The 26,646-nt window shown below is 42.7% G+C and overlaps 1 protein-coding gene across 1 annotated transcript; it reads right to left on the reverse strand.

The window, feature by feature from the left end:
- Window positions 1-41: 41 nt before the first annotated feature.
- On the reverse strand, window positions 42-26,507 carry LOC310851642 (uncharacterized protein). The gene is made up of 29 exons (XM_083754249.1): window positions 26,484-26,507; window positions 25,359-25,391; window positions 24,354-24,380; window positions 21,149-21,166; window positions 19,244-19,270; window positions 17,655-17,675; window positions 15,375-15,398; window positions 13,979-14,002; window positions 12,983-13,012; window positions 11,092-11,118; window positions 10,157-10,183; window positions 9,329-9,379; window positions 9,205-9,243; window positions 9,094-9,126; window positions 8,798-8,830; window positions 8,680-8,709; window positions 7,991-8,023; window positions 7,753-7,785; window positions 7,458-7,490; window positions 7,340-7,372; window positions 5,446-5,478; window positions 5,094-5,126; window positions 4,395-4,427; window positions 4,280-4,309; window positions 4,168-4,197; window positions 3,938-4,082; window positions 3,821-3,853; window positions 1,787-1,827; window positions 42-287 (listed from the first exon to the last, which is right to left on the reverse strand). The coding sequence occupies exons 7-27, from the start codon at window positions 15,396-15,398 to the stop codon at window positions 3,834-3,836; spliced, it is 774 nt and encodes a 257-aa protein (XP_083610375.1). The 5' UTR covers window positions 17,655-17,675; window positions 19,244-19,270; window positions 21,149-21,166; window positions 24,354-24,380; window positions 25,359-25,391; window positions 26,484-26,507; the 3' UTR covers window positions 42-287; window positions 1,787-1,827; window positions 3,821-3,833.
- Between the last annotated feature and the right edge of the window lie 139 nt (window positions 26,508-26,646).

Raw genomic sequence — 26,646 nt, forward strand, 5'->3', positions numbered from 1 at the left:
ATCAATTAATTTTGCAGCAATACAATTAAAAAGGCAAAATGTTGTGATGTAATAACATATTTTTTATTTTACGGCAAAGCAACCAGTGTTCACGAGTCTTCCCTTACCCTGGGTTACAGTAAAGGCACCCAAAATCAACAGAAAAAACTACAGTTAGCAGACCCCGGTTAAAAGGAAGTTGCGGTTCGCATTATGAAACCTGATTGGTAATAAAGTTATGAAATTTGTAGAAGGAAAGCGTAGCGGCAGGCACTGAAGATGGTTCTCAGCTGATCCAGCTTGCCAATCTGAAAACGGCAATAAAAAACGAGTGAAATAAGGTTGGGTATTTCCTACATGTGCATACATAAATTTCACCTTGTTTGCTAGTTAATGACGCCAGCACAAGAACACCACATCAAGTGTTAACATAACAGGTGAGGCAGCTGCACTACACATTTGGAGCCTACGGGATGAATAAGATGCTTTTCTTTCACAGAGACTCAGGCTTAATTCCTCAACATCCTGACTAGGGAATGGGACTTGATGAACATGGCAGGAACTTCTTCTGAGGAAACAAGATACGTACAGGATTGCACTGCACTTTACCTGCATGGCTCTTCTTTTGAAACAGGCTTATCTACATTTCCAAGTTACATTTTTTCACATATCTGAAGAGACATGGGCATGTGTGTTGTAAGATGCATATAAATATTTAGGGAGGCTGGACACAGCAGGAATAGCAGGCTGGTTTTGTGCATACATTTTTTGTTGCCTGAGGCAGAGCAGCAAATGGAATTGCTCCCCAATTCAAGGTTTAAAGTACCCAACGATACCCACCTTAGGTAGAAAAATCATCCTAGTGTTTCCCTCTCCCTAATTCTGGTCTCTGGGACCAGAACTTGTTATTTTTTTAAAAAATTAATGCATAAAACAAATGATCCCCAAATCAAGACTTCTTCTTTGTCAATGATTCCTGTGGAAGTCAGTAGCTGGGAATCAGATATACATTGTGTCTTGACAAGATTCAGAAATATAACTTTGCTTATGCTTTTTATATCATTATCTATTCAGGTTTGTGGGGGGAAATTAACTAGTGTTACTCTTATACGTATAAATATTTCCCTCTGTGTGTTAAAACATTGCTCTGCACAATGTTTAAGCCCCACGGTACCTATGGACATGCAGTAAAAATTCAGGATCAGCAGGCTGTCATCTTGATATCAAATCTGACCCAAGAGGAGATGGATATGTGTAATAATATTATTTCCATTAATTTCTTGCCCACCCTTCACCATGATGTCCCTGGGTGGGTTACCACAACAAAAAATACAATATTTAAAAAGTTACAAGGAAATACAGACAAGAGAATATGGTACTATAGGTGGAGGTTTTCTTATTAGGTTCACAACAGTATAACCCACCAGGTAGCATTTAGGATTCATGCCTAAATGCTTGATAGAAACTTCTGGTACAGAGAACAAAGTATGGCTAACAACAAATCTATGGTTTCTATTTGTTCTTTGGAGCTACAGCTATCTGAAATATGGGATCATCTTAAAATGGCACCAAGAACTGATGCTCTGAACTAAAAGATTATTCTTCAACTCAAGTTTTGAAACATGCATATTGCAAAAAGCCATCTATATTAAGCAGCTGGTATTTCACATTTTGCATTCCACTTCTTACATTCATTGCCAATAGTCCTTTATACCCACACCCCAAGGTAACCCATATACGAACGTCATTGGACAAACTAGCATAGTTTAGTCTCTCTTGGTGTGAAAGCAGCACCCTCTGTACTCACCTGAGTATATTTCCCAGGTTGAATGGTCAGGTTTATGGTGCCTGGAAAAACAAAATGCAGGCAACCATCTCAGACCAAGTGCAAAACAACAAGAACGTTGATGCGCTTGAACTCACGGGGGAAAAATCATCATGTAATTGCTAGAAGGAGTGGGTGAGGGTGCATCATTAAGTCACTATTTTAGAATGCACTTGAAAAGATTAAGTAATAGGCTACTGAGGACATCAAGTGGATCCTACAAATGATTGCATCCTGAAAAGGTACAGGAAATACTCAAGCTAGGCTTTTGAGGAGGAATGGATAGGGCAATAAGGGCATGGACATATAAGCATGTTATAATGTGTACTTTCCCTGTTTTACAATAAGAAACAACTAGATCTGAGGAGAATCTGCTGTTTCTTTTTTGAGTGGGTGTCAGGAATCTTTCAGCAGGTGCTTCGGTTTGAAGGGGAAGTTTGCTTTTAAAAAGTCAAAGTATTTGGGTAGATTACAAGATCATTTTGAAATATCCATCTATTTCAAGCTTTAATTCATAAATATTTAAAGAGAGCTTGAAACAGACGGGTCCTTCAAAACACAAAACCTTATTTTGTACTGCAAAACACTTCTTTTCCGTATCCACTGCAGATGTAATATTAATAACTTCCTGCCCCACAGCAGAGCGGGGGTGATTGTGTTCACAATTACAGCTGCTGTGAATGACCATTTTGTTCATCAGGTTTTATACTGAATCATTGCAGACTGTTCTTTTTTGCATTTCATTGCCATGTGGCTATATTTCCCATATCCCCTTCCCCTTATTGCCACATATGTAACTGCCAACTGAAGATAACAGAGGCGCCAGGTTGCCTCCAAGTTTTAGGGGGGTCTGGGGTGCATCACGTGTGTGACATCTGGAGGAGCTGAGCACTGAAGCTGCCACACACCCACACACGTGCTGGGCCCCCTCAACACAGAAAGGGGCTGGGCCCCTTCTAACAAATATCAAGGGCGGTGCATTTGCTAAAGTGGAGTGACTCTAACCAGTGTGCCACAATTAATCTCAATAAACTACTACTATCCCAAGTTGATGTTATTATGCTCATATTCACAGGGCTACTTGAACCATGAGCATCCAGTCTTCCAGCTTATGCTGTTAATAGCTGCACCTGCCAGCTCACCTAAGGGGTAACTGAGCCACATCCAGATCACTTGTATCTCTTTGTTGGCTGCACAGTCCTTGCAGTTGGAAAGGAAAGTTGCTCTCCCAGTAAAAAACTGAAATTGTACTTCTGAAATTTAACTTTGTGTTCTCCGGAAAGTTACAATGGCTGTTCGCTGAAAGCTATAAAAGTGCATTGAACTGAGCTTTCCCCTGTATTACTGTACTTCAACGCTACATAAGAGGGTGAAGGAAAAGAAAACCAAACAAGTGCGCTTTCGTTTCGGAAATGATGAATAATGAAAAGAATGCACTCCCGTTTATGTCTAACTTGTTTCTAAGTGAAAGCAATGAAAACACATTAATTAATGGTTGAAATTAATTAAAACGATTCTGCTTCATTTCTGCCATTGCTTATTCATAGGAGGCATTCTTAAAACTGACAAGAAGCATTGCATTGTATTACTAAGAATGTTCTGTGGGGGGAACAGAGACCCTGAAGAACTCTGAAAGAGGCAAGACATAACACAACCCTAAAGCTGGTATACTTCTTTTCCTGAGTAAGAAGACCAAACTTAGAGGATATAATTCCTGACCAATCACTAAATGCAAAAAACCTGAACATGATATATTTCTTTCACCTATATATGCAGCAATTTAAAAATTAAATATATACGTGGTAGCCAATAAGAAGTATAAACATGATTAAATGAACTTATGTACATTTTAGTACAGTGCCTAATAACGGAAATTGTTTTGAGCTCTAGCTGTGCTGACTGGGGCAAGACTGGCAGGGCTCAGGATTTGCTGGTACTACCAGCACAGATTCCCCCTTTCTCATTGGACTGCTCAACCAGGATGCAAAATACTGCTTCTAGGAAATTAATACTCACAGGTTCCTGACTTTCAAAAGGTGGTGGAGGAGGCTGAAAGAGAAAAGGAAGGAAATGGTTCTATTTCAATGCAATGCAAGAGATGTAGAATCCTGTTTGTAGGAAATTAATACTCACAGATGGACTTCCGCCAGGTGGTGGAGGAGGCTGAAAGGAAAAAGGAAAGAAATGTTTCTATTTTAAAGCAATGCAAGAGACGCAAAAATCCTGTTTGTAGGAAATTAATACTCACAGATGGACTTCCGCCAGGTGGTGGAGGAGGCTGAAAGGAAAAAGGAAAGAAATGTTTCTATTTTAAAGCAATGCAAGAGACGCAAAAATCCTGTTTGTAGGAAATTGATACTCACAGGTTGACTTCCGCCAGGTGGTGGTGGAGGCTGAAAGGGAAAAGGAAGAATGCTTCTGTTTCAAAACACTGCAAAATATTTAGAATACTGTTTGTAAGAAATTGATACTCACAGGTTGACTTCCACCAGGAGGTGGTGGAGGCTGAAAGAGAAAAGGAAGGAAATGCTTTTATTTCAAAAACAAGTTGAATGATGTAAAATCCTGTTTCTAGGAAATTGATACTCACAGGTGGTGCATTTATTCCAGCTGATACCGAAGTCTGAAATAAAGGAATGGAGGGAACGTTTGCGTTCCAAAACCATTTCATGCATTTCACTTTCCAAACCACAAAGAGTCAGGGTGTGTTCACATTACCACCTGAAAGCATTTCACAGCACTTTCCATCTAGCTGTTGACATGAGCATGGCTTAGTGTCATAGGAATGGCTTAATCCAATGATCCTGAAACTCGTTTGAGAAACATTGCATCAAACGGCAATATTTCACAACAAATTACATGGTGCCCATGCATTTAATATAATATGTGAATACAGAATAAAAAAAAACCAGCACTGGAAATGAAGTGAATGAATGATAAATGGAAGTGTGGACACAGCCTCAAATTCTTTTATAAAGTGGATTTGTTGTGCTATAGAAAAAGAGGCCTTTAATGTACTTTAATTACTCTGAGCTAAAATTCCACTACATGCCTGAATCCCTCCTGTAAAATACTGACAGTCCAGATGTACCTTTCACAAGAGCTGAAATAGAAGGGAATGGGAATGCTTGCAAATCTGATTTGTAGGAAGTTAAGGTTGCAGCCAGCCTTCTTATTTGGCATTCAACCTGAACCATTTGCAGAAAATTCATGGGGAGGTTGGAAAACAACATCAGTTACTTATTGGGAAAAACATGTAGAATCCTGCTTGTAGGAAATGAATACTCACAGGTTGATCATTTCCACTGGGTGGAGGAGGAGGCTGGAAGAGAAAAGGAAGAAAAGGATTCCATTTCAAAAACAATGCAAATCATGCAGGATCCTGTTTCTAGGAAATTGATACTCTCAGGTGGTCCATATCCTCCATATGGCAAGGGAGACTGAAAGAGGGGGGGGAGGGAAATATTTGCCTTTCAGAACAATACAGAAGCTGTAAATTCCTGTTTGTAGGGAAATTAATACTCACAGGTTGATCATTTCCACTGGGTGGAGGAGGCTGGAAGAGAAAAGGAAGAAAATGCTTCCATTTCAAAAACAATGCAAATGATGCAGAATCTTGTTTCTAGGAAATTGATACTCACAGGTGGTCCATATCCTCCATATGGCAAGAGAGGCTGAAAGAGGGGGAAAAAGAGAAATATTTGCTTTTCAAAACAATACAAAAGCTGTAAATTCCTGTTTGTAGGGAAATTAATACTCACAGGTTGCTGATTTTCACCAGCTGGTGAAGGCTGAAAGATAAAGGGAAATAAATATTTATAGGTCATTCATTCTGATTTGTTTTCGGATAGGTAATAAAACATTAGGTCAAGCAAGTGTCACCCCACACTTTCCCTGTTACTTTCCTTATTGCAAAAAGTCCAGTTTGCAGAGCAGTGGGGGAAAGATTCCTCTGCAAGGGCATCAAATCAATTTGTGCCACCTGAACTTCTCAGTATGTGAGTGAACCCCATTTAGCATTGGTCTGGAAGTAGCCTAATACTTACAGGCTGTCCATATCCTGGATGTGGCTGAGGATCCTGAAAGAGAAAGGGAAGGAAATTCTTGTACAGTGGTACCTCTGGTTACGAACGCTTCGGGTTACGAAGGCCGCTAACCCAGAAGTAGCTGCTCCTGGTTGTGAACTTTGCCCCAGGATGCAAACAGAAATCACGCGCCAGAGGTGCACACGCAACGAGAGACCCCATTAGCAAAAGCGCGCCTCAGGATAAGAACAGTTTCAGCTTAAGAATGGACCTCCGGAACGAATTAAGTTCGTAACCAGAGTACCACATACAAATGATGTAGAATCACACTGGTAGGAAAATAATACTCACTTGTGGTCCATATATTCCTACTGATACGGAAGACTGAAATAAAGAAGGAAGAAAACATTTACATTCCAACACAAAACACAAATAGAAAATATTTTTTGTAGGAAATCAAGTACTCCTCCAGAGGACTTATTTATTGAATGTTCATCCTGATTTGCTTCTTCAAAGCTTTTGCAAACTGTGTCTGGCCTTTACTGAGCATTTGTTCTGATTTGTCTGTAGGGCAATTAAATGATAATGAGCATCTGTCGTGCATTCATCCCAATTTGCTTGCTCCCCCCCCCCCATCTTCCCATTAATAATTTTTTCATTGCATTTTACTTTCCAAACTACAAAGAGTCAGGGTGTGTTCACATTACCACCTGAAAGCATTTCACAGCACTTTCCATCTAGCTGATAACATGAGCATAGCTTAGTGTCATAGGAATGGCTTAATCCAATTGTCCTGAAACTGGTTTGAGAAACAATACATCAAATGGTAATACAGAGGAACCTCAGTTTTTAAGTGTCTCTGAAGCCAAATGTTTCGGTTTACGAACGCTGAAAACCCGGAAGTAATTGCTTCCGTTATCGAATGGCTTCCGAGGTGCATTTCTCAATTTTCTCCATTGAAATTGCAGACCGCCCATTGTGCCTCAGTTGTCGAATGTTTCGGAAGTCAAATGGTCTTCCAGAATGGATTACGTTCAACACCCAAGGTTCCACTATATTTCACATTTCAAATTACAGGGTGCCCATGCATTTAATATAATGTCATGTGTATATGGAATAAAAAACCAGCACTGGAAATGAAGAGAATGTATGATAAACAAAAGTGTGGCCACAGCCTCAAATTCTTTTATAAAGTGGATTTGTTGTGTTGTAGCAACAGATGCCTTTAATCTACTTTAATTGCTCTAAACTAAAGTTCTGCTATGTGCGTGAATCCCTCCTGTAAAATACTGACACTCCAGAGGCACCCTAATACAGAAGAGGAGAAAGAGAAGGGGATGGGAATGATTGCAAAACTGATTTGTAAGAAGTTAAGGTTGCAGCCAGCCTCCTTATTTAACATTCAACCTGAACCATCTGCAGAAAAGTTGGGGGGGGGGGTTGGAAAACAACATCAGTTGTTTATTGGGCAAAACATGTAGAATCCTGCTTGTAGGAAATTAATACTCACAGGTTGGTCATTTCCACTGGGTGGAGGAGGAGGCTGGAAGAGAAAAAGAAGAAAATGCTTCCATTTCAAAAACAATGCAAATGATGCAGGATCCTGTTTCTAGGAAATTGATACTCACAAATGATCCATATCCTCCATATTGTGGGGGAGGCTGAAAGAGAAGGAAGGAATATTTGCTGGGCATTCATTGTGGTTTGTTTGCTGGGAGGTTATAAAATTGTGTGTCAAGCTAGTGTCATCCCACACTTTTCTTGTTACTTTCCTTATTGCTAACAGTCAAATTTGCAAAGGGGTGGAGGAAGGAACGTTGTGCAAGGGCATCAAATCAATTTAATTGTTCATCCTGAACTTGTCGGTATGTGACTGAACCCCATTCAAAAATAGCATCAATTTGGAAGTGGCCTAATACTTACAGGCTGTCCATATGCTGGATATTGCTGAGGACCCTGAAAAAGAAAGGGAAGAAAATGCTTGCATTCCAATACAATTAAAAAAGACTTTAAATCTTTTTCTAAGAAACTAATATTCACAGGCTGCCCATTTCCCTGATTTGGTGGGGGAGGAGGCTAAAAGAGAAAGGGAAGGAAATGTTTCTATTTCAAAAACAATGCAAATGATGTAAAATCATGTTGGTAGGAAAATAATACGCACAGGTTGTCCATATATTCCAAATGATACCGAAGACTGAAAGAAAGAAGGAAGAAAACATTTGCATTCTAAACCAATACTCAAATATAAAATACCTTTTGTAGGAAATCAAGTGCTTCTCCAGATTACTTGTTTACTGAGTGTTCATCCTGATTTGCTTCTTCAAAGCTTTTGCGAATGGTGCCTGGCCTTTATTGAGCATTTGCTCTGATTTGTCCGCAGGGCAGTTAAACGATAATGAGCATTCATCCTGCATTTATCCTGGTTTGCTCCCCCCCCCTCCCTTCATCTTCCCATTAATCATTTCTTCCTTGCATTTCACTTTCCAAACCACAAAGGGTCAGGGTGTGTTCACATTAGCACCTTAAAGCATTTCACAGCACTTTCCATCTAGCTGTTGACATGAGCACAGCTTAGTGTCATATGAATGGCTTAATCCAATCATCCTGAAACTCGTTTGAGAAACAATGCATCAAACGGTAATATTTCACAACAATTTACAGGGTGCCCATGCATTTAATATATTGTCATGTGAATATGGAATTAAAAAAAACAGTACTGGAAATGCAGTGAATGTATGATCAATGGAAGTGTGGACATAGCCTCAAATTCTTTTATAAAGTGGATTTGTTGTCCTATAGCAACAGAGGGCAAAATTTAAAGAATCCTGCTTGTAGGAAATGAATACTCACAGGTTGATCATTTCCACTGGGTGGAGGAGGCTGGAAGAGAAAAGGAAGAAAATGCTTCCATTTCAAAAAAAACAATGCAAATCATGCAGAATCTTGTTTCTAGGAAACTGATACTCACAGGTGGTCCATATGGTCCATATGGTGGCGGAGGCTGAAAGAGAAGGAAGGAATGTATGTTGGGCATTCATTATGGTTTGTTTGCTGGGAGGTTATAAAATAGTGTGTCAAGCTAGTGTCATCCCACGCTTTTCCTGTTACTTTCCTTATTGCAAACAGTCGAATTTGCAGAGGGGTGGAGGAAGGAATGTTGTACAAGGGCTTCAAATCAGCTTTAACTGTGCAACCTGAATTTGCTAGTTTGTGAGTGAGCCCCCTCCAAAAATAAAATCAGCCTTGAAGTGGCCTAATACTCACAGGCGGTCCATATCTTGGATATGGCTGAGAACCCTGAAAGAGAAAGAAAAGTAAATGCTTGCATATAAAATAAAAAGACTTACAATTTTGTTCTAAGAAACTAATACTCACAGGCTGTCCATTTCCTTGATTTGGTGGTGGAGGAGCGGGCTAAATGAGAAAGGGAAGGAAATGCTTACATTTCAAAAACAACCCAAATGATGTGAAATCCTGTTGGTAGTAAATTAATACTCACAGCATATAAATATACGGCTGCTCCTGGATTCTGCTGAGGTTGTTGGGGAGGCTGAAGAAGAAAAGGAAGGAACTGTTTGCATCATTTTCATTTCTGAGAAACTGGTGTATAAATTAAGGGTGCAGCTAAACCTATGGATTTTACCTCCATTTGTCTGCCGTTTGTTACTTACATGATAGGCCAAACATGCGGAAGGCAAGTCCCAATGAAATACGGCTATACTTGGTGTTCATAACATTTGTTTTGTACTATTTCAGATTCACTGTGTAGTCTCTGTGAACCCTGTTTTTTTATATTTTTTCATTTTCCTTTATTTCATATTCCTTACTGGATTGTTATTTTAGCTTCATAATAAAGTCTTGGTTAAAAAAAAGATGATGCAATAACAGCTTTTTAATGATGAGTTCTGTGAAGAACACGGGTATCATGCAAGAGTTTGTAAGGTGATGGGTTGCCCGTGACATGTACCAGAAAGTAGGGGGCATACTTGTTTAATAGAGTCAATTGGAGCATGTTATTCCAAATAAATATTTTAAGCAAGCCCAGTCTAAATATAAGCACCCAGAGAAATTTGGATTCCCCCCGCTTCAGGGCTGGATTCCTTTGCCATATAACACACTTTTTACTCCAAAAATGAAATATCCTGAGACATGAGGAAGTGATGGATTGCTGCCTAACAAGTCCAAAGGCCTCTTAGGCACATGGAAATAACTTTTCAACTCTTTGGATCATGTGCAGCTCTATGGCTCTATGACTTATATATATGGTAGCTCACTTAGCTACCATAGGATATGAAACAAGGCGGCAAACCAAATTTGTCATACTCACCTGTTGTTGGTAAGAACCAGCGTTACTCTACAGAAACAGTAATTTAAAAAGTTTTGTTAGTTTTCTAATAAACGTTTGTTTGTTTTATTTTTTTAAAAAAAGCATGGCAGAAGTCCAGGCTTATATAGGCATTAGGCGCGTGTGTCAACCACAAGATATGCCTTGTATCTTTGGGAGGCAGCTTGATCTGTTTCAGCATCTTTATAATTCAACTTGGGATCAGGACCAAATACAGTCTCTTAAAAGCAAGGCCCAACTTTTCCCCATTCACTATAAAGTGGGACCTCAGGTTAAGAACTTAATTCGTTCCAGAGGTCCGTACTTAACCTGAAACTGTTCTTAACCTGAAGCATCACTTTAGCTAATGGGGCCTCCTGCTGCTACTGCACCGCCGGAGCACGATTTTTGTTCTCATCCTGAAGCAAAGTTCTTAACCTGAAGCACTATTTCTGGGTTAGCGGAGTCTGTAACCTGAAGCATATGTAACCTGAAGCGTATGTAACCCGAGGTACCACTGTAATAGGTGCTATAATAGGTGCTATAATTCACTATAATAGGCACTATAATAGGGGAATCTAAAAACAGCTATGTTTGTATTTTCACCCCTTTTCAAGGCAGCAGATAGAATTTGCTAGCATATTGTAGGTGCACATGATCTGACTCCGTATAAGGCAGTGGTGGCCTCTTGAATGATCTTCTCATGAATGGGATAATTTTTTTAAAAAAAGAACTCCAACATTTTGTCCCTAACAGTGTACATATAGTACATGTGAATTGGTCATAAGAAAAGTAATAAACAAAGAAGCCAGGAGTTGTTTGTTGTGCTTTATGCACAAATGTTTACTTTAATGCAATTATTATTATTAGTCAAATTTATATACCACCCTTCATCAAAAGATCTCAGGAAATCAGGAAAGAAAATTGGCACTTCTTACCTGGAACGGCCATTGATAGCGGTTATTCTTGAAAGAAAAAGATAAGAAACAAATGAAGAGTTAATTACTTCAGTTCCTTAAGAGAGCTATTATGAAAAGATGGAGGTATTCGGTGTCCTGAGTTCTCAAATCCAGGAGGTGGAGAGATGGGCTGTTCTGAACAAGGTTGCACTCTCCTAGAAGCAGCAAGTCCATAGCTTGGAGGTTCTCCTGTATCCAATGCTCTCACCGGAGGCTCAGGTGGCCTCATTGGCTAGGATTGCCTTCTCCAGTTTCAGCTGGTTCCCCAGCTCTGGCCCCATTTTGCCCACTGTGCTATGTACTCTGTTAACTTCCAGCCTGGACTGTTGTGATGTGCTCTAGGTGGGGCTGCTTTTGAAGACGACTTCAATTGGTTCAAAATGAAGCCAGATTGCTGGCTGGGGTTTCATTGTACAACATTTGCATTGGTTGCCAGTTTGTTCCCAGCCCCAAACGAAGGTCTCACACTAGTGTTTAATGCTCGAAAGAACTTGGGCCCCAAATATCTGAAAGAACACCTTCTTCCTTACAGTCCCTCTCAAGTATTAAGTTCTGCAGAGAGAGACCTCTTGGTAGTTTCATCACCTTCAGAAGCTCAGTGGTGGTGAGCGAGAAAAGGCATTCTCAGACCATGGCAGCCCCTAAGTTCTGAAATTCCCTCCCCACAGAGGTGCATCTGGTGCCTTCACTAAGCAGTTCTTGAAGAATCCTGGAGACACTTCATTCTACCCTTGTCTTAGACACTTGAGCTCTATATTTTTGGGACCCACTCTATCATTATGATTGTAATATGTTTTAAATTGTTTTTAACATTTTTTTTCAATTGCTGGGACCTGCCCTAGGACCTTGGGCTGGAGGGCAGGTAATAAATAATTTAAATAATTTTCTTCATCGTTGCTTTCATTAAATGGGGTTATTTTACCCATTGTGCACTGGTAAACCTGAGTTCCTCACCAACGCTTTTATAGCCATTTCCCCCCTGAATTGGTACCATTTGTTCTCTCAGATACTCTGCAAAATCCAAACAATACTGGTTGCAAACATTTTAACCGCATATTGCCTTCCTATATTTTTTAAAATACTCATTGATTGTGATTTATTTGGGTTCAGACAGTATTGTTGCAGTACAATATTTGTATCACAGACTGGTATAGTACCTTGCCTCCTCTTGCTATCATTTTGCCCAGTGCCTTTTTTTCAGGGGGTACTCAATGGTACCTCTTTTTGTTGTTGTTAAAAAGTGTGACACATACCGTAACAACTTTGTGGTGAGTACCAGGACCTATTATTCTAGGGGGAAATGTGCCAATGTTGCCATATACAGTACCTTGTCAGCAATCACCAGTCTTTTATACAAAGATTGTACTGCAACATAAACACTATAACATCTAAACAAGTCTGGCAGCTTTTCCAGAGGATGGCTGGAAAAACTGTGTACCTTCTGCCCACTTGTTATGTGAGATCCAATACCTTTTCTCAAAGAATTTGATTTGACAGCTGCATGTACATTTCCAATTACCGTGAACTAAAATCAAACAGATTTTTGATCCCCGGTGTGTTTGAATGTTTCAACCGCAGCATCTTTGGCAAACCGATTCCCTCTGTTGTTTTAGAAAGACACAAATGCCCAATTCCTTTGCCCACAGCCAATTCATTGACCATGCCCAGGAGTATCAAAGTCAACCTGACAAATCCAACACATCTGGTGACCGTGGCGGTATGTGACCTTTTCATTCTCTGGGACAAAAAGCTGTGGAATTGCTCTAGCTGCAAACTTAAGAAGAGAACTGGAAGGCTCTTCACATTCCTTGCTTGCCTTTGGAATAGCAAAATTGCGAACATCCTCCCCCCCCCCCCCGGCAGTACTTACATTTTGAGAATTCTTTCTAGAAAACGCTTCCTATAAAATAAAAAGGGGGGCAGTAGGAGTTACTTTAAGTAGCACTTCATTAAAATGATTCCTAAGGTAGCAGAAAGGTGCCCATTATTTCAGGGCCCATTGGGTTTTCTGTGGATTCTGTTTCTTCCGATTCAGCAGGAGGTTTCCCCAGGGAAAGCGGCGGAACAAAAACAAACAGCCACCTCTCAAATTTGTGACTTGAAATCACTTGAAATCATGGGACAAATGAAACTGTGGATGGGCCCTCATTGACAAGAAATAGACCTGTCATATTTTCTGAGAACACCACCCATGGTTGAATAACTCTACCCAGGAATTTTGCTTAGGCAGGAAACATCTGTCTGGCTGTGTTGGAGACATGGGGGTCTTGTGTGCTACCCCTTTCCCACTGTGGTAACATTAAGACCTGTTGAACTACAACTCCCATCAGCCTCAGCCAGCACAGCCATATTTATGTATTGGAATGACTGGTTTAATTTCAGTAGGTTGCTAGAAATTCTTAACTTTTACAGATTTAGGTAAAAATTTTATACATGCAAACCTGAGAATCAGTCTCATTGAACTCAGTGGATCTTAGCATTAATTTTAAGTTACAAAATGCATAAATAATTTGACGTATGTATGTTTGCATGATTTGTGTCTGCCATTGTTAGTTTTTGTTGTGGTTTTTGATCAGCTGTGTTATAGGACAAATACAATGCCGAAAATAGGTTACCGGTATTTCTGAGTATTTTATCTTTGACCCAAAAGTTTACATGGGTACATACATGGCTAATCAGAGATTTAAATCAAGGTTTCACTACTCCAGTTCTGTCATTCTATATATCACACTGGCTCAAATCCAGTCCAGTACCAATCTTTACACACACACACACACACACACACACACTCCGTTGGCTCAGGATGAGACACTGAAATTATATGAATCTGTTAATATAGAAAGCATTTTCCATATACTGTACTTACTTTCACTCTTTCTACGAGCTCCATCTATAAGGAAAAAGGAATAAATTATTCAGAGTTTCTTAACTTTGTAAGTGCGAACAAGACATCCTTCTGGGTCTCTTGGTGGGTTTTGTTATCACTAAATATGGTTACCTTCTAGATAGAGGGTCTTTAGGGATTAGGGGTACTGTATTTCAGCCATCCTACTCCAACGTAGATAACATATCCCGGAAGGCAACACTGAGGAATTACTGAGGAATTCCATTATACAATGGGACATTTCAGGATTTCACACTGGTCTCCAAGTTTTTTAACATCTATGTACAATAGCTGAGCCCTACTTCTCAGAACAAATTCCTGGGTTTGGAATTACTTAACTCTAAATCTATGTCTTTTGCACCTAGTTCTATTTGGTGGGTCTTGGGATTCTAGCGGAAGCAAAGCCATGTCTGAGTTAGAGGAGCATTCAGATGTAAACTCCTCCACCCACCACTTGTAGCCTGAAGTGGGACAGCCCTATTTGATTCCACGGAATGTATAAACTGCCCCAGGGCCGGCGGTGGGAAGAGAGATAAGGGGTGGTTTGTGACATGATCATATGAGAGTGCTGGAGGTGAAATAGTTAAAGAAGTTACCCAATCAGAACCGGGGGGGGGGGGCATGTGGAGTCAGAGGAACTATAAAACCAGCTCTGGGAGGGGCGAAAGGGGAGTTTGTTGGGAATTGGGTGGTTGGTTGGAGTGGGAGTGAATTGGGATAGAGCCTGTGGGTAAGTTGAGTTAGTGTAGCGAAATAGGCTGAGTCAGGAACAGTTAGGAGCTAGGAAGACAAGTAAATATCTGAGAGGTGGTTAAGTGAGTGAGAGCAGGTAACAGAAGTTATAGGTCTGAATAGGTACCCTATGATTGTAATTGACTGATACCATTTATGAAACCACACACTTGTTAAACTGCAATAAATAAACAGAAGTTTATGTTCCAATTTAACCCTGACTGGACTCAGTATTGTACCAGGTAGGGCCTGGGTGGTGGCAGTGAGAAATAAAGTGGTGGCACAGGGATCAATAGACGGTGAAACGTCCGGGGACCCTGTGTGATCGCCACATGGTTTATATCCACTTATATTACATTTTTATCTCACTTTTCTTCAATGAATAAGATTCATTGCATCAACCCTCTAAGGTAGACCAGGCTAAGAGAGAAGTCATGTAGGGAGTACTGTGGCTCAGATCTGGATCCCGGTCATCTCACCAGATCTTGACATGCTGCCTGGTATACCAGACTTTAAATATATACAGTATATATATCTTAGCCCAGTAGCTGTCTTTACAACTTTTCATTCCGCTTAACACGTCTCAGTATTGGGCACTAAGATTATATGAAACAACCAGAGAAGAAAATCCTTTCCATTTACTTACCGGCATCTCGAATAATCTTTTCATCTGGAGGGGAAAGAATGTAGGTTATTCAAAGAGGAGAGCTTCCAGACATGGGGTTAAGATGGTAAATTCACATCCAGAACCAAAAATGCAGCTTGGGGACCTGCCCCACCCACCTACTCTGTGTTCTACAGCCAGGCCATTCATAACTTTAGGCAAAGTGAGGTAGCCACTTCAGACGTCAGGTCTTGGGTGTCACGAAAAGGTAGAAATTGTTGGTAGAGGAGGGAGAGACACACACCTTGTGCTCTGCCTCTGCCAGGAAAATGTCTATAGCAAGCCCTGCCTAAGGCCCAGATCCAGCAGCTCATGCAGCAAGGGCTGCAATGCACACCTGCAAGCCAGGTGGGATCTTCAACAATATGAGAAAGGAGAACCTCAGTTTAGCCTCTCCATCTCCAAAGCTGCCAGTTGGCTCTAAGGATAAATATATCAAGGAAGCTACATGTGTGGAATCAGACGTGTACGTTGTGCACAGCACCCATTCCCACGTAAGTATTGCATGCTTCCACACACTGAGCTAGCAAGGTGCCCCTCCTAGGACATCCCTGGAGGAAGGCAGGGGTCAGTTCCCCCATTTACAATTTCAGCAGAAGCGTGTTGGGGGTCAGGGAGACCCCATGTCTGTCTCGAAAACTCTCCCCAAGCAGCCCTGCAAGAATAACAATGAGCTTTAAACTGTGGCAATCGTGAAAACAAATAGCACCATGACCCACCAGAGAAGGAAGTAACAACTCCTGCTTTGTACATGTTAGCGACTTAAAATGCAACAAGGTTATTCTCACCAACCCACTGTGTTTCAAGTCACATTAGCACGTTGCTGTACATGCTAAAGAGGAGGCCGGGATGTCTTCACCCAATGCACGTTCTTTGTTTGGCATCCCTGCTGCTTTAAGCCCACTAAAGGTAAAGGTAAAGGTACCCCTGCCCGTACGGGCCAGTCGTGTCCGACTCTAGGGTTGTGCGCCCATCTCACTCAAGAGGCCGGGGGCCAGCGCTGTCCGGAGACACTTCCGGGTCACGTGGCCAGCGTGACATCGCTGCTCTGGCGAGTCAGAGCCGCACACGGAAACGCCGTTTACCTTCCCGCTAGTAAGCGGTCCCTATTTATCTACTTGCACCCGGGGGTGCTTTCGAACTGCTAGGTTGGCAGGCGCTGGGACCGAACAACGGGAGCGCACCCCGCCGCAGGGATTCGAACCGCCGACCTTTTGATCGGCAAGCCCTAGGCACTGAGGCTTTTACCCACAGCGCCACCTGCGTCCTTTAAGCCCACTACCTCACTCCTATTCACGAAGCTGTCATCTGTGCATTCACAACAGCTGCCCCAAAATCTAAACAGCCCAGCTTAGGTGCAAAAGGCATGTGGCTGCCATTTTCAAATCGGATAGAAGCTGGTTTGAGAGGAGGTGTGTCAAATGGCAGTATATCTCAAGAAGCTACAGGACAGATAGGGGGATGTGGCTAATGTCAAAAACCAGCAGCGGGGGTACAATCAAGCCAGAGTAAATGGCAATGTGTACACAGCCCTGGTTTCTCTCTTATGGCTTTTTAAATGGGAATTTGTCACACATCATTGTGTTGTGCCCACTCTTTCTTAAGGTATAGGTGCATATTCTGTGCCTGTCTCATCTGCCAACAGACCACTAGCCTAGAAAATTTTCTTCTGGGATGCTCTGAAGGTAAAATTCTACACCCAATGTATTTTTGGACTAGGTTACATTGAACTCAGTGGGGCTTACTTTATTTATCTATTTATTGCATTTGCATCCTGAGAGGGAATACGTAGGATTCCATTGCTAGAGTGCAATTGGTTCGAATCTCCGCAATGGAGTGAACTCCCGTTGCTCTGTCCCAGCTCTTGCCAACCTAGCAGTTCGAAAGCACACCAGGGCAAGTAGATAAATAGGTACTGCTGCGGCAGGAAAGTAAACGGTGTTTCCGTGCGCTCTGGTTTCCATCACAGTGTTCCGTTGCACCAGAAGCAGTTTAGTGATGCTGGCCAGAAAGCTGTCTGTGACCCAGAAAGCTGTCTGTGGACAAACGCCAGGTCCTTCGGCTTGAAAGTGAGATGAACGCCGCAACCCCGTAGTCGCCTTTGACTGGACCTAACTGTCCAGGGATCCTTTAATTTTACCTTTTACCTATAAGCACATATAACTTGGGAGCTGCATTGAAATCAAGGGGACTGGGATATGTGTCAACTTAATGCAGAAATCACAATGCCAGGTACATTTTTTTTAAAAAAAAATATTTTACCCAATTTGGGCTGTCGTCAGTCTACAAAGAAAGAAAGAAAGAAAGAAATAAGTTAATTGATATTGTTGCTCTCCCCATCAAAGATGAAACTGTTTAAGTGTACAGATCTTTGAGCACACTCTTAGTTATTGGAAGCAACCCCCAATAAAATTAAAAGAGCTTATTATGTTTCGGTCATAGAGCTAAGCCAGAATTCCTCAGAAGATTCTTTTTCCAAGAACATTTTTGAGATTTATTTTTTTCTCACCCACCCAAGCTCAGAAAAAGTAGGCCATTTTGCAGAATTTTCTGCACACACTTTATCAAGTCTTAAGAGGCCATCTGCACACAACTCTAATTTAGCATCTAAGGAAGGCCTACAAAAGTAAATCCATCAACTTCAATCTCACCCTATTGTATTTATTTTATTGTTTCGCCTGTTACTAGCCTGATACAATCTTTGCATATTCTCTTTAGTATGTGCGCTTTTACCTTCCAAAATTACAGTTTCAGGGGGGTTTTGTTTTAAAAAAGGGGGGGACAATTAACTTGACCTATATACAGTGATACCTCAGGTTAAGTACTTAATTCGTTCAGAAGGTCTGTACTTAACCTGAAACTGTTCTTAATTTGAAGCACCACTTTAGCTAATGGGGCCTCCTGCTGCCGCCGCGCTGTCAGAGCACAATTTCTGTTCTCATCCTGAAGCAAAGTTCTTAGCCTGAAGCACTATTTCAGGGTTAGCGGAGTCTGTAACCTGAAGCGTGTGTAACCTGAAGCATATGTAACCCGAGGTACCAGTGTAGTGGCAATATGTTGCATACAGTGTCTTTTAAAACTACAGAATTTGTATTTTTGCTGTGTTGTTGCCTTTCAATCTTCTGTTTGAGGGACTCTCAAACCAGTCCAGTCCAGTTTAAAGAAAAAGTACAGTGGTGCCTCACAAGACGAAATTAATTCGTTCCGCGAGTTGCTTCGTCTTGCGATTTTTTCGTTTTGCGGAGTGCGGATTCCCTGGGTATTACCGGCTTTAAGAAAAAGGAAGCAAACCCGCAAGATGTTTTCATCTTGCGAAGCAAGCCCATAGGGAAAATCGTCTTGCGAAGCAACTCCAGAAACGAAAAACCCTTTCGTCTTGTGCGTTTTTCGTCTAGCGAGGCATTCGTCATGCGAGGTACCACTGTACTGCTAAAAGGGAAAGCAGATATTTTGAAGTAGCCCTCAGACATCAGACTGAGCAGACACACAGGCCACCTGGCCACAATCTTCCCCAAGATTGTGATCTCTAATTTCCAACTCTACAAATAAATGATCTCTACAAATAAATTAGAGAAATGATCTCTAATTTCCAACTCTACAAATAAATTATGCAGGTCTGTATCATCTTTTTTTATGATATGTAAGTAGCAACCTCAGCACAAGGCATTGTACCCAGGATTATACATGCTTAACTTAGATCCAATAATTGAAGAGGGAAAGAAAGGACACAATAATTCTCTGTGTGTGTCCATGTGCATGAATATGGATCATAAGCTCACATATTCAAGGTGCTGGCTCAAAGAAAGGACAAGGAGAAGAGAATACAATCAAAGAAACGAAACCTGTCATACCTGTTTCCTTCTGCCGAACCAACCAAACTACAAGAAGGAAGGGGGGGGGGAATAGATGTTATTTTTTTCCTATTGGCTTCCGCATGAGAAATTAAACTGATACAACCTTTGCACATTTCCCCCTGCATGTGACACTTTCTCCTCCAAAACATACAGTTTCACAACCAGAAAAAAACGAGACTTATCACAGTCACCTGGCTTAAACTGCTGAAATGAAGAAACCTGAAGCTGGGATGGGGGGGGGGGAGGCAGGGATGGATTTGTGAGTGGAAGGATGGTGAGCGCAGTTATACTCAGAACCGGGAGGAGCCAGAAGTGGAGGCAGAACAGTGCTTCCCGGACCTTCTGCCAATGGCATTGCTGTGTCTTACCAGGAGGGAGAGGGCTGAGGTGGCAGGGAGGTTGGCAGGAGCTCCAGGTTTGCTCAGTTGGTTTGTTTGCATCACACAGTTCTCCCCTCTCCCTTGCAGTCTCCAAGTAAGCTGCAAGTACACTGGCAATAAGAGGTCAGGTAAGTACCGTATTTTTTGCTCTATAAGACTCACTTTTTCCCTCCTAAAAAGTAAGTGGAAATGTGTGTGCGTCTTATGGAGCGAATGCAGGCTGTGCAGCTATCCCAGAAGCCAGAACAGCAAGAGGGATTGCTGCTTTCACTGCGCAGCGATCCCTCTTGCTACTCTGGCTTCTGAGATTCAGAATATTTTTTTTCTTGTTTTCCTCCTCCAAAAACTAGGTGCGTCTTGTGGTCTGGTGCGTCTTATAGAGCAAAAAATATGGTACCCTTGCCTCTCTGCACAGACCACTACTGCTCAGAACAAATTCTGAGATGTGGAATTACAGCTGTACCTTGGAAGTCTGTTCTACTTTCAAAACATTCAGAAACCGAAGTTTGGCTTCTGATTGGCTGCAGGAAGCTCCTGCAGCCAATCGGAAGCTGTGGAAGCCCCATCAGACATTCAGCTTCCCAAAATAGTTCACAAACCGGAACAGTCACTTCCAGGTTTGCGATGTTTTGGAGCCAACATATTTGGGAACTAAATTGTTTGACTTCCAAGGCACGACTGTATTTATTTCTAAGTGCATGTCGTTGGGTGTCTGGTTCTGTTTGGTGGCTCCTGCGATTTTAGTAAAAACAAAGTAGATCCCAACAGCCTAAACCAGGCTTCCTCAACCTCAGCCCTCCATATGTTTTTGGCCTACAACTCCCATGATCCCTAGCTAGCAGGACCAGTGGTCAGGGATGATGGGAATTGTATTCTCAAAACATCTGGAGGGCCGAGGCTGAGGAAGCCTGGCCTAAAGTCTGCCAATTCCCAAGTTAGAGGATCATTCCAATTTAACTCTCTGTTTCTCAAAGAATCCTGCCTAATTAATTTATGATGCTGATTTTATATTACAGCTTGTGGCATGATGAACAAAATCCTAATTGAAGAGCAAAGAACATAGTTTTCTTCTCTCTTCACCTTCAACCAAGCAAGGAGAAAAAAATATCCCAGTCTGATTTGGTCCAGGAATGTCCTATTCCAAAGCCAAATGGGGACAAAGCTTTGCTCTTAATGTTCACATATGTTAAGATTAATCATGCATGCCTTCGTCTTGGCCTTTGATCCTTGAGATGTATGCTTTTAGGACTCATTCTATACTGTAGCTTAATTGCTTTTAAGTTATGAATTTTAAATTCGGGGACTGGCTGGTGATGGGTGGCATTTAGTAACGTTCATCATAATCTTCTAACCAGAACAGCTTACATGTGACATGTTTTGCAGTTTCTTCCTTCAAGTTGTGACATGCTAGTAATTTGGCCCAATACTCAACTTCACCTTTCCATTCAGCTAACCCGTTTCAATATTAGATATCGAGGTGATAGGAAACACCCAGAGAAAAAAGACCCTTCTGTATACTTACTGGTGTAAAATCTTGCAACTAGAAGGGGGGGAGAAAACATAGATTATTCAAAAAGGCTTTTTGTGTGTGTTTTCGCAAACCGCTTCACAATTTATTTGTAACAGTAAGTGGCATATAGATGGGAAATGCCTCACACAACCATGCATTTTGGAACCTCTATGGCAACTTCTTCCAAGGAAAAGGGGAATTCTCATCTATTTGCTGCCTTCACTTTTTCCTTGCAACTCCCCCACCCCTGCCTTTCTCGCTTTGGGGTTTCATATATCCTGAACCACTTGGGCAGGAAAGCACCCACACCACACCCTAGGAGCCAACTCCTACAGGCTGTGGGGGCTTTGTTCCCCACCATAAAATATTTGAAGTGGCCGGGGCCCTACAAAGTTGATGGGCATTCCCATTCAAATGATTTGTGTGCACTGCATCATGTGATTATGTGGGGTGGGGTTTACCTGGCCCCCCACAATATTTTATTCAAGTTGGCGCCCCTGCCTCCCCATCCTGTCTTCATCTGTGCAGCTTTCCCACTTTGTATTCAATAGAAGAAGAAGAGGAGGAGGAGGAGGAGTTTGGATTTGATATCCCGCTTTATCACTACCCAAAGGAGTCTCAAAGCGGCTAACATTCTCCTTTCCCTTCCTCCTCAACAACAAACACTCTGTGAGGTGAGTGGGGCTGAGAGACGTCAAAGAAGTGTGACTAGCCCAAGGTCACCCAGCAGCTGCATGTGAAGGAGCGGAGACACGAACCCGGTTCACCAGATTACGAGTCTACCACTCTTAACCACTACACCACATAATAGCCAGGGCCAGCCCTACCATTGGGCAAAGAGGGGAAGTCTTATAGGACGGGTAGAACACCTAACACCTAATCATCAAAGCAGTTAAGGCAAGTTAAATCCATCTGAAAGAAGTCATAGCTAAGTCCCATGGAAATCAGTTTAGATCTTAAGAGATAGGAAGCTCACATTTTGCCTTTTTTACAAGGGGAGCTCTTCATGAAGCATTGTACCTTTTATTTCTTGTGATGCATTGTGTCCACTACTTCTCATTATGTATGTGCACTCTGGATTTTTCTTGCCTGTCCCTATCACATCTCTTCCCCTCTACAGCAGTGTTTCCCAACCGGTGTTCCGCGGCACACTAGTGTGCCGTGGAACTTTGCCTTGTGTTCCGTGGAGGCGGGCGAGTCGGGCAGTGAGAGGCGGGGCGGCGGCGGCGAGCACACGCGGTGCGGCGAGCGAGCGAGCTCCCACATCCCATTGCCGCTCGCTACTGGGCCTGCGCATCCGCTCGCTACTGGGCCTGCCCCAGGAGGTGGGGTTGCGGGCATCACGCCCTTCCCCACATGAGCGGGGATTCTCTTCCGCCCCCACGTGAGCGGGGAATCCCATCTCAGCCCCCGCGAGAGCAGGGGAATCCCATCCGGCCACGCCTCCTGGCCAGGCAATCGGCTGGCTGGAGGGGGCGTGGCTTGCCCTTTTTAGGGCCGGAGCGGAGGGGGCTCGCCCTCTCCGGTTAGCCCCATCGCCGCTCGCTACATCCTAACGCCGCTCGCTACTGGGCCTGCGCATGCTCGGCGAGCACACGCGGGGCGGCGAGCGAGCGAGCTCCCACATCCGACGGCACCAAGCAGGGGCCCTTGGCCGTGCCGGTGCCCACCGTGCCCACCTCCGCCCAGGAGGGCAGCAAGCAGCGACCGCCACCACCACCCCCGCCGCTGCCCGGCAACCGCGCCACCGCCCCCGGCTCCCCGCGGCGGGTGATCGTGCAGGCTTCGACGGGCGAGCTGCTCCGCTGCCTGGGGGACTTCGTGTGCCGCCGCTGCTACCACATCCCATCGCCGCTCGCTACTGGGCCTGCGCGTGCGCGATCGCGCCTTCGGGATTCCCTTCAGCAGGCATCAAGCAGCCTGCCTCCCTGCTTTTTCCAATTAAGGGAACCTCCACTCTCCTGCCCCTCCGTGTTTCTCACCCCAAAGCCTTGTGGGCAGCAGGAAGTGGGGCCGTCCTGCGCCGGGTGGCTGCTGACACGTCCCTTGGGCAGGAGAGGCATCCGGCTGGATGAAGGCAGCGACGCCGGGGGAACGAAACAGCGCGGCAGGTCTGAGTTGGCGCCTGGAAGGACACAGACTGCTTCATGTCGCTGCATTCCACAGCTCCGAGGCTGGCAGGTGAGTGCGTGCACTCCTCTCTCTCATTTTATTTAATGTGCATTTTTGAAGCATGTGGAAATATCCTGCGTCATCAACCACTTTGGGGAAAGTGTGCGTGTGTGTGTTTGGGGCTAGATTTCATGCATGCCTTTTTTTTTTAAGTTCTCTTCCTGCTTCATCCACATTCACCCCCCAAAAGGCCATTTTCTGTGTGCTGAATAAATTCTGCAACTCAAACGGCACGAGGTGCCAATGCATCGGGGCTGTGGAATTTATTCTGCTTGCAGAATTCTGCAGCTTTGTGTTCAGCCAAACAGGCCCAGGTTGCGCACTGAATAAAGTATTTTATAATTTTTCATATTTCTGTTTACTTACTATTTCATAATAAAGTAATTATAAAATACTTTCTTTGTGTTTATTTGATTCCTATTAAAGAGAGTTACTTTATATATAGTCAATATAGGCACAGAGTTAATTTTTTAAACATTTTCTAATGGTGGTGTGCCTCGAGATTTTTTTCATGAAACAAGTGTGCCTTTGCCCAAAAAAGGTTGGGAAACACTGCTCTACAGACCACTAGCCTTTACGTTTTTCTCTTGAGGTTTTCCATTGATGCTCTGAGGGTGAAATTCTATAGCTGTCCCATTGAACACCATACATTTAAAGCACATGTTCCCCACTAAAGAGTCCAGGGAACAAAACTTTACTCCGCACATAGCTATAATTCCCAGGATTCTTTGACAGGGAAAGATGTGGTTTGAATGTGCTTTAAATATATGTTGTGTACGCAGCCTTTTGTCTGTGTAGGCACCCATGCATAGGATTGTGCAGCAATTCATATATTAAGGATGCAATCCTATAGATGCTTACCTGGGAATAAGCCCTGCTGAACACAGTAGGACTTAATTCCCAGGAGATGTGCATTGGATAGCATTGTTAGAGCATGGTTCTAAGCACACATGCCTTTGGAGCAGCATCGGACTCAAGGGAACTAGGATCTCAGTGGCATTTTGACACAGAAATCACAGCCTCAGGAAAACAAAAGTTATTTTACCCATCCTTGGTTTCTGTTTGACGAACTCTACAAAAAATAAAAATAAAAATATTATTCGATCTGGTTTGTGTCCACATGGGAAAAGAAACTGCATAGGGGCACAGACCCTTAAGCACACATTTATTTTTTTGTAATCAAATGGGCTTATTACTTCCAATTAAACCTGTTTAGGTCACAGAGCTGAGACAGAGTTCCTTCGGCGGGGGGGGGGGGGTTATCATGAGATTATTATTTTTTTGAGATTTATCATTTCCCCCTTGAAAAAGAAGCCCACTTTGTAAATTTATCTCCCTACTCTATATCAAGTTAGCATCTTCACACAGTTTAGTAGCAGCCTGCACTTCTAAGGAAGGCTACATGTAGTCAGTTCAAGCCAAAAGTCCTATCCCATTATGCTTCATTTAAATGTTTAGCCCTTATTAGCCCAATGTAATCTTTATACATTTCAACATGTTTATATGTGCACTTCCCCCTCCAAAAATTACACCTTTCACAATTGAGAGAAATGAGACTTCTGTCGCTCATCGCCACCCGTAGTCAGGGCCAAAACCAAAATAAAATAGACATTATTCATTCCTGTTGGCTTCCATGTGATAAATGGCACAGAATCTCAGGCTCATAAACGCATATCCCCAGCAAGAATTGCCTGAGCATCTGAGGGGCGTAGTCCCAAACAAGACCAGATGGCTGAGCTGGTTAGAGCGTGGTGCTGAAAGTGCCAAGGTTGCAAGTTTGATCCCCGTATGGGACAGCATTTCAGGGGATTGGATGATCCTAGGGGTCTCTTCCAGCTCTACAATTCTATGATTCTAAGACATGATATTAATTGCACAAATGCAATTAATGCCTGTGGCCTTGATCCCGCTGAATGTTTAAGCAGGCCCCAAGTAAAAAGCAATGGTTTGTGTACACTTATGTTCCATCTTCAGCTAACCCCTGTTTCACTAGATACTGAGATTATACAAAATAGCCAAAGAGAGTAAAAAGCTGCTTCCATATACTTACTTGTTTTCTGCTGCCTCCAAATATTCCTGCAAGCTAGAAGGGAAAGGGACATCAGTTATTCAAAGAGACTGGATCTTCTTGTGCAGCTCCAGCAAAAGAAGAAGCTGAATTCAGGCTCCTCCTGAAAGGAGCCAGTTGGCTCAATGGTCAGAGCTCTCGTGAGCGCTATATGTGTACAAATCCAACACCTGAACTGGCCAGACAGCGTTGGTTCACAGCACCAATTTCCACATGAATATCACATGGTTCCACATTCATCCAGCAAGTGAATGCAGAGGTGAGGGCAGGGGGTCAGTTAGCCCATTTACAATGTCAGCGGAAGGGTCCTGGGGTCAGCTAGATCCCAGATGTAAATGCATTTCTTCATGTTTGTTCCAAGAACCCTTCCCAAAATCGCACCCTTGCAAGAACAATAGCACAAAACTGTGACGATCATTAAAACAGTTAATTCCACAGCCCAGCAAAAAGGAAGTCACAACTAAGACCAAAGGACTCTTAGCTATTTGTATATAGAGCTTTTTCAATGGGGATTCATCACAAATTATTGTTGGGTTGTACCCGTGGGTCTTTTATGCGTGTACCTACTCCATCTCTTCCACCAAAATAGACCCCTAGTCCTCATACTTCCCTCTTGCGGCTTTCCTTTGATGCTCTGTGGGTGATATCCTGTACTCAGTTTCCTGGGAACAAGGTCCATTGAATTCAACGGGTCTTACATCTGAATAGGCATGTGCAGGATTGTGCATTGGGACATATGTTTAGCCTAGAATCCTATGGACACTGACCTGAGTATAAGCTCCACTGAAAACAATGGGACTTAAGCTGTGTGCAAACTATACCTTTAAAGCACACTCAACACACCACAGTTTGCCGTTCACAGAAATGCAGTTCCCAGCAAGGCCTTAACAAAGTACAGTACTCAGAATTCCTTGAGGAAAAGAAGGTGCTTTGAATGGGCTTTAAAGGTACAGTGTGCAGACAGCCTTGCTTCTGAGGTTATGCATAGCACTGCATTGTTAGAGCACAATTCTAAGCATGGGAGTTGAATTAGAATCAAGGGGACCACAATCTTAGTGCCAGCTTGATACAGAAATGACAACCTTAATTGAACAAAATGTATTTTACCAGTCCTGGGCTTGACTGCTTCGAAGAACTCTACAAAAAAGGGGGGGAAATGCAAATGTTCTTTGATCTTGTTTGTTTCAATATGAGAAAAGAACCTGCCTAGGCACCCAGACCCCTTAGCACACACTGATTCTTAAGCACACAATGGGCTTTTTAGTTTCAA

This window comes from Podarcis gaigeae (genome assembly GCF_964106915.1).
Source record: "Podarcis gaigeae genome assembly, chromosome: 8".
Lineage (NCBI taxonomy): Eukaryota > Metazoa > Chordata > Lepidosauria > Squamata > Lacertidae > Podarcis > Podarcis gaigeae.

Bases quoted from the DNA above. Each gene is read 5' to 3' on its own strand.
- LOC310851642 (XM_083754249.1), bottom strand. From the start codon at position 15,398: ATGAAAAGATTATTCGAGATGCCG. The intron at 9,380-10,156 runs GTGAGTATGACA...TTTCTTCTTCAG, and splicing joins CTGGTTCTTACCAACAACAG to CCTCCCCAACAACCTCAGCA. The intron at 4,310-4,394 runs GTGAGTATCAAT...TTTCTCTTTCAG, and splicing joins CTGGAATAAATGCACCACCT to CCTCCACCACCTCCTGGTGG.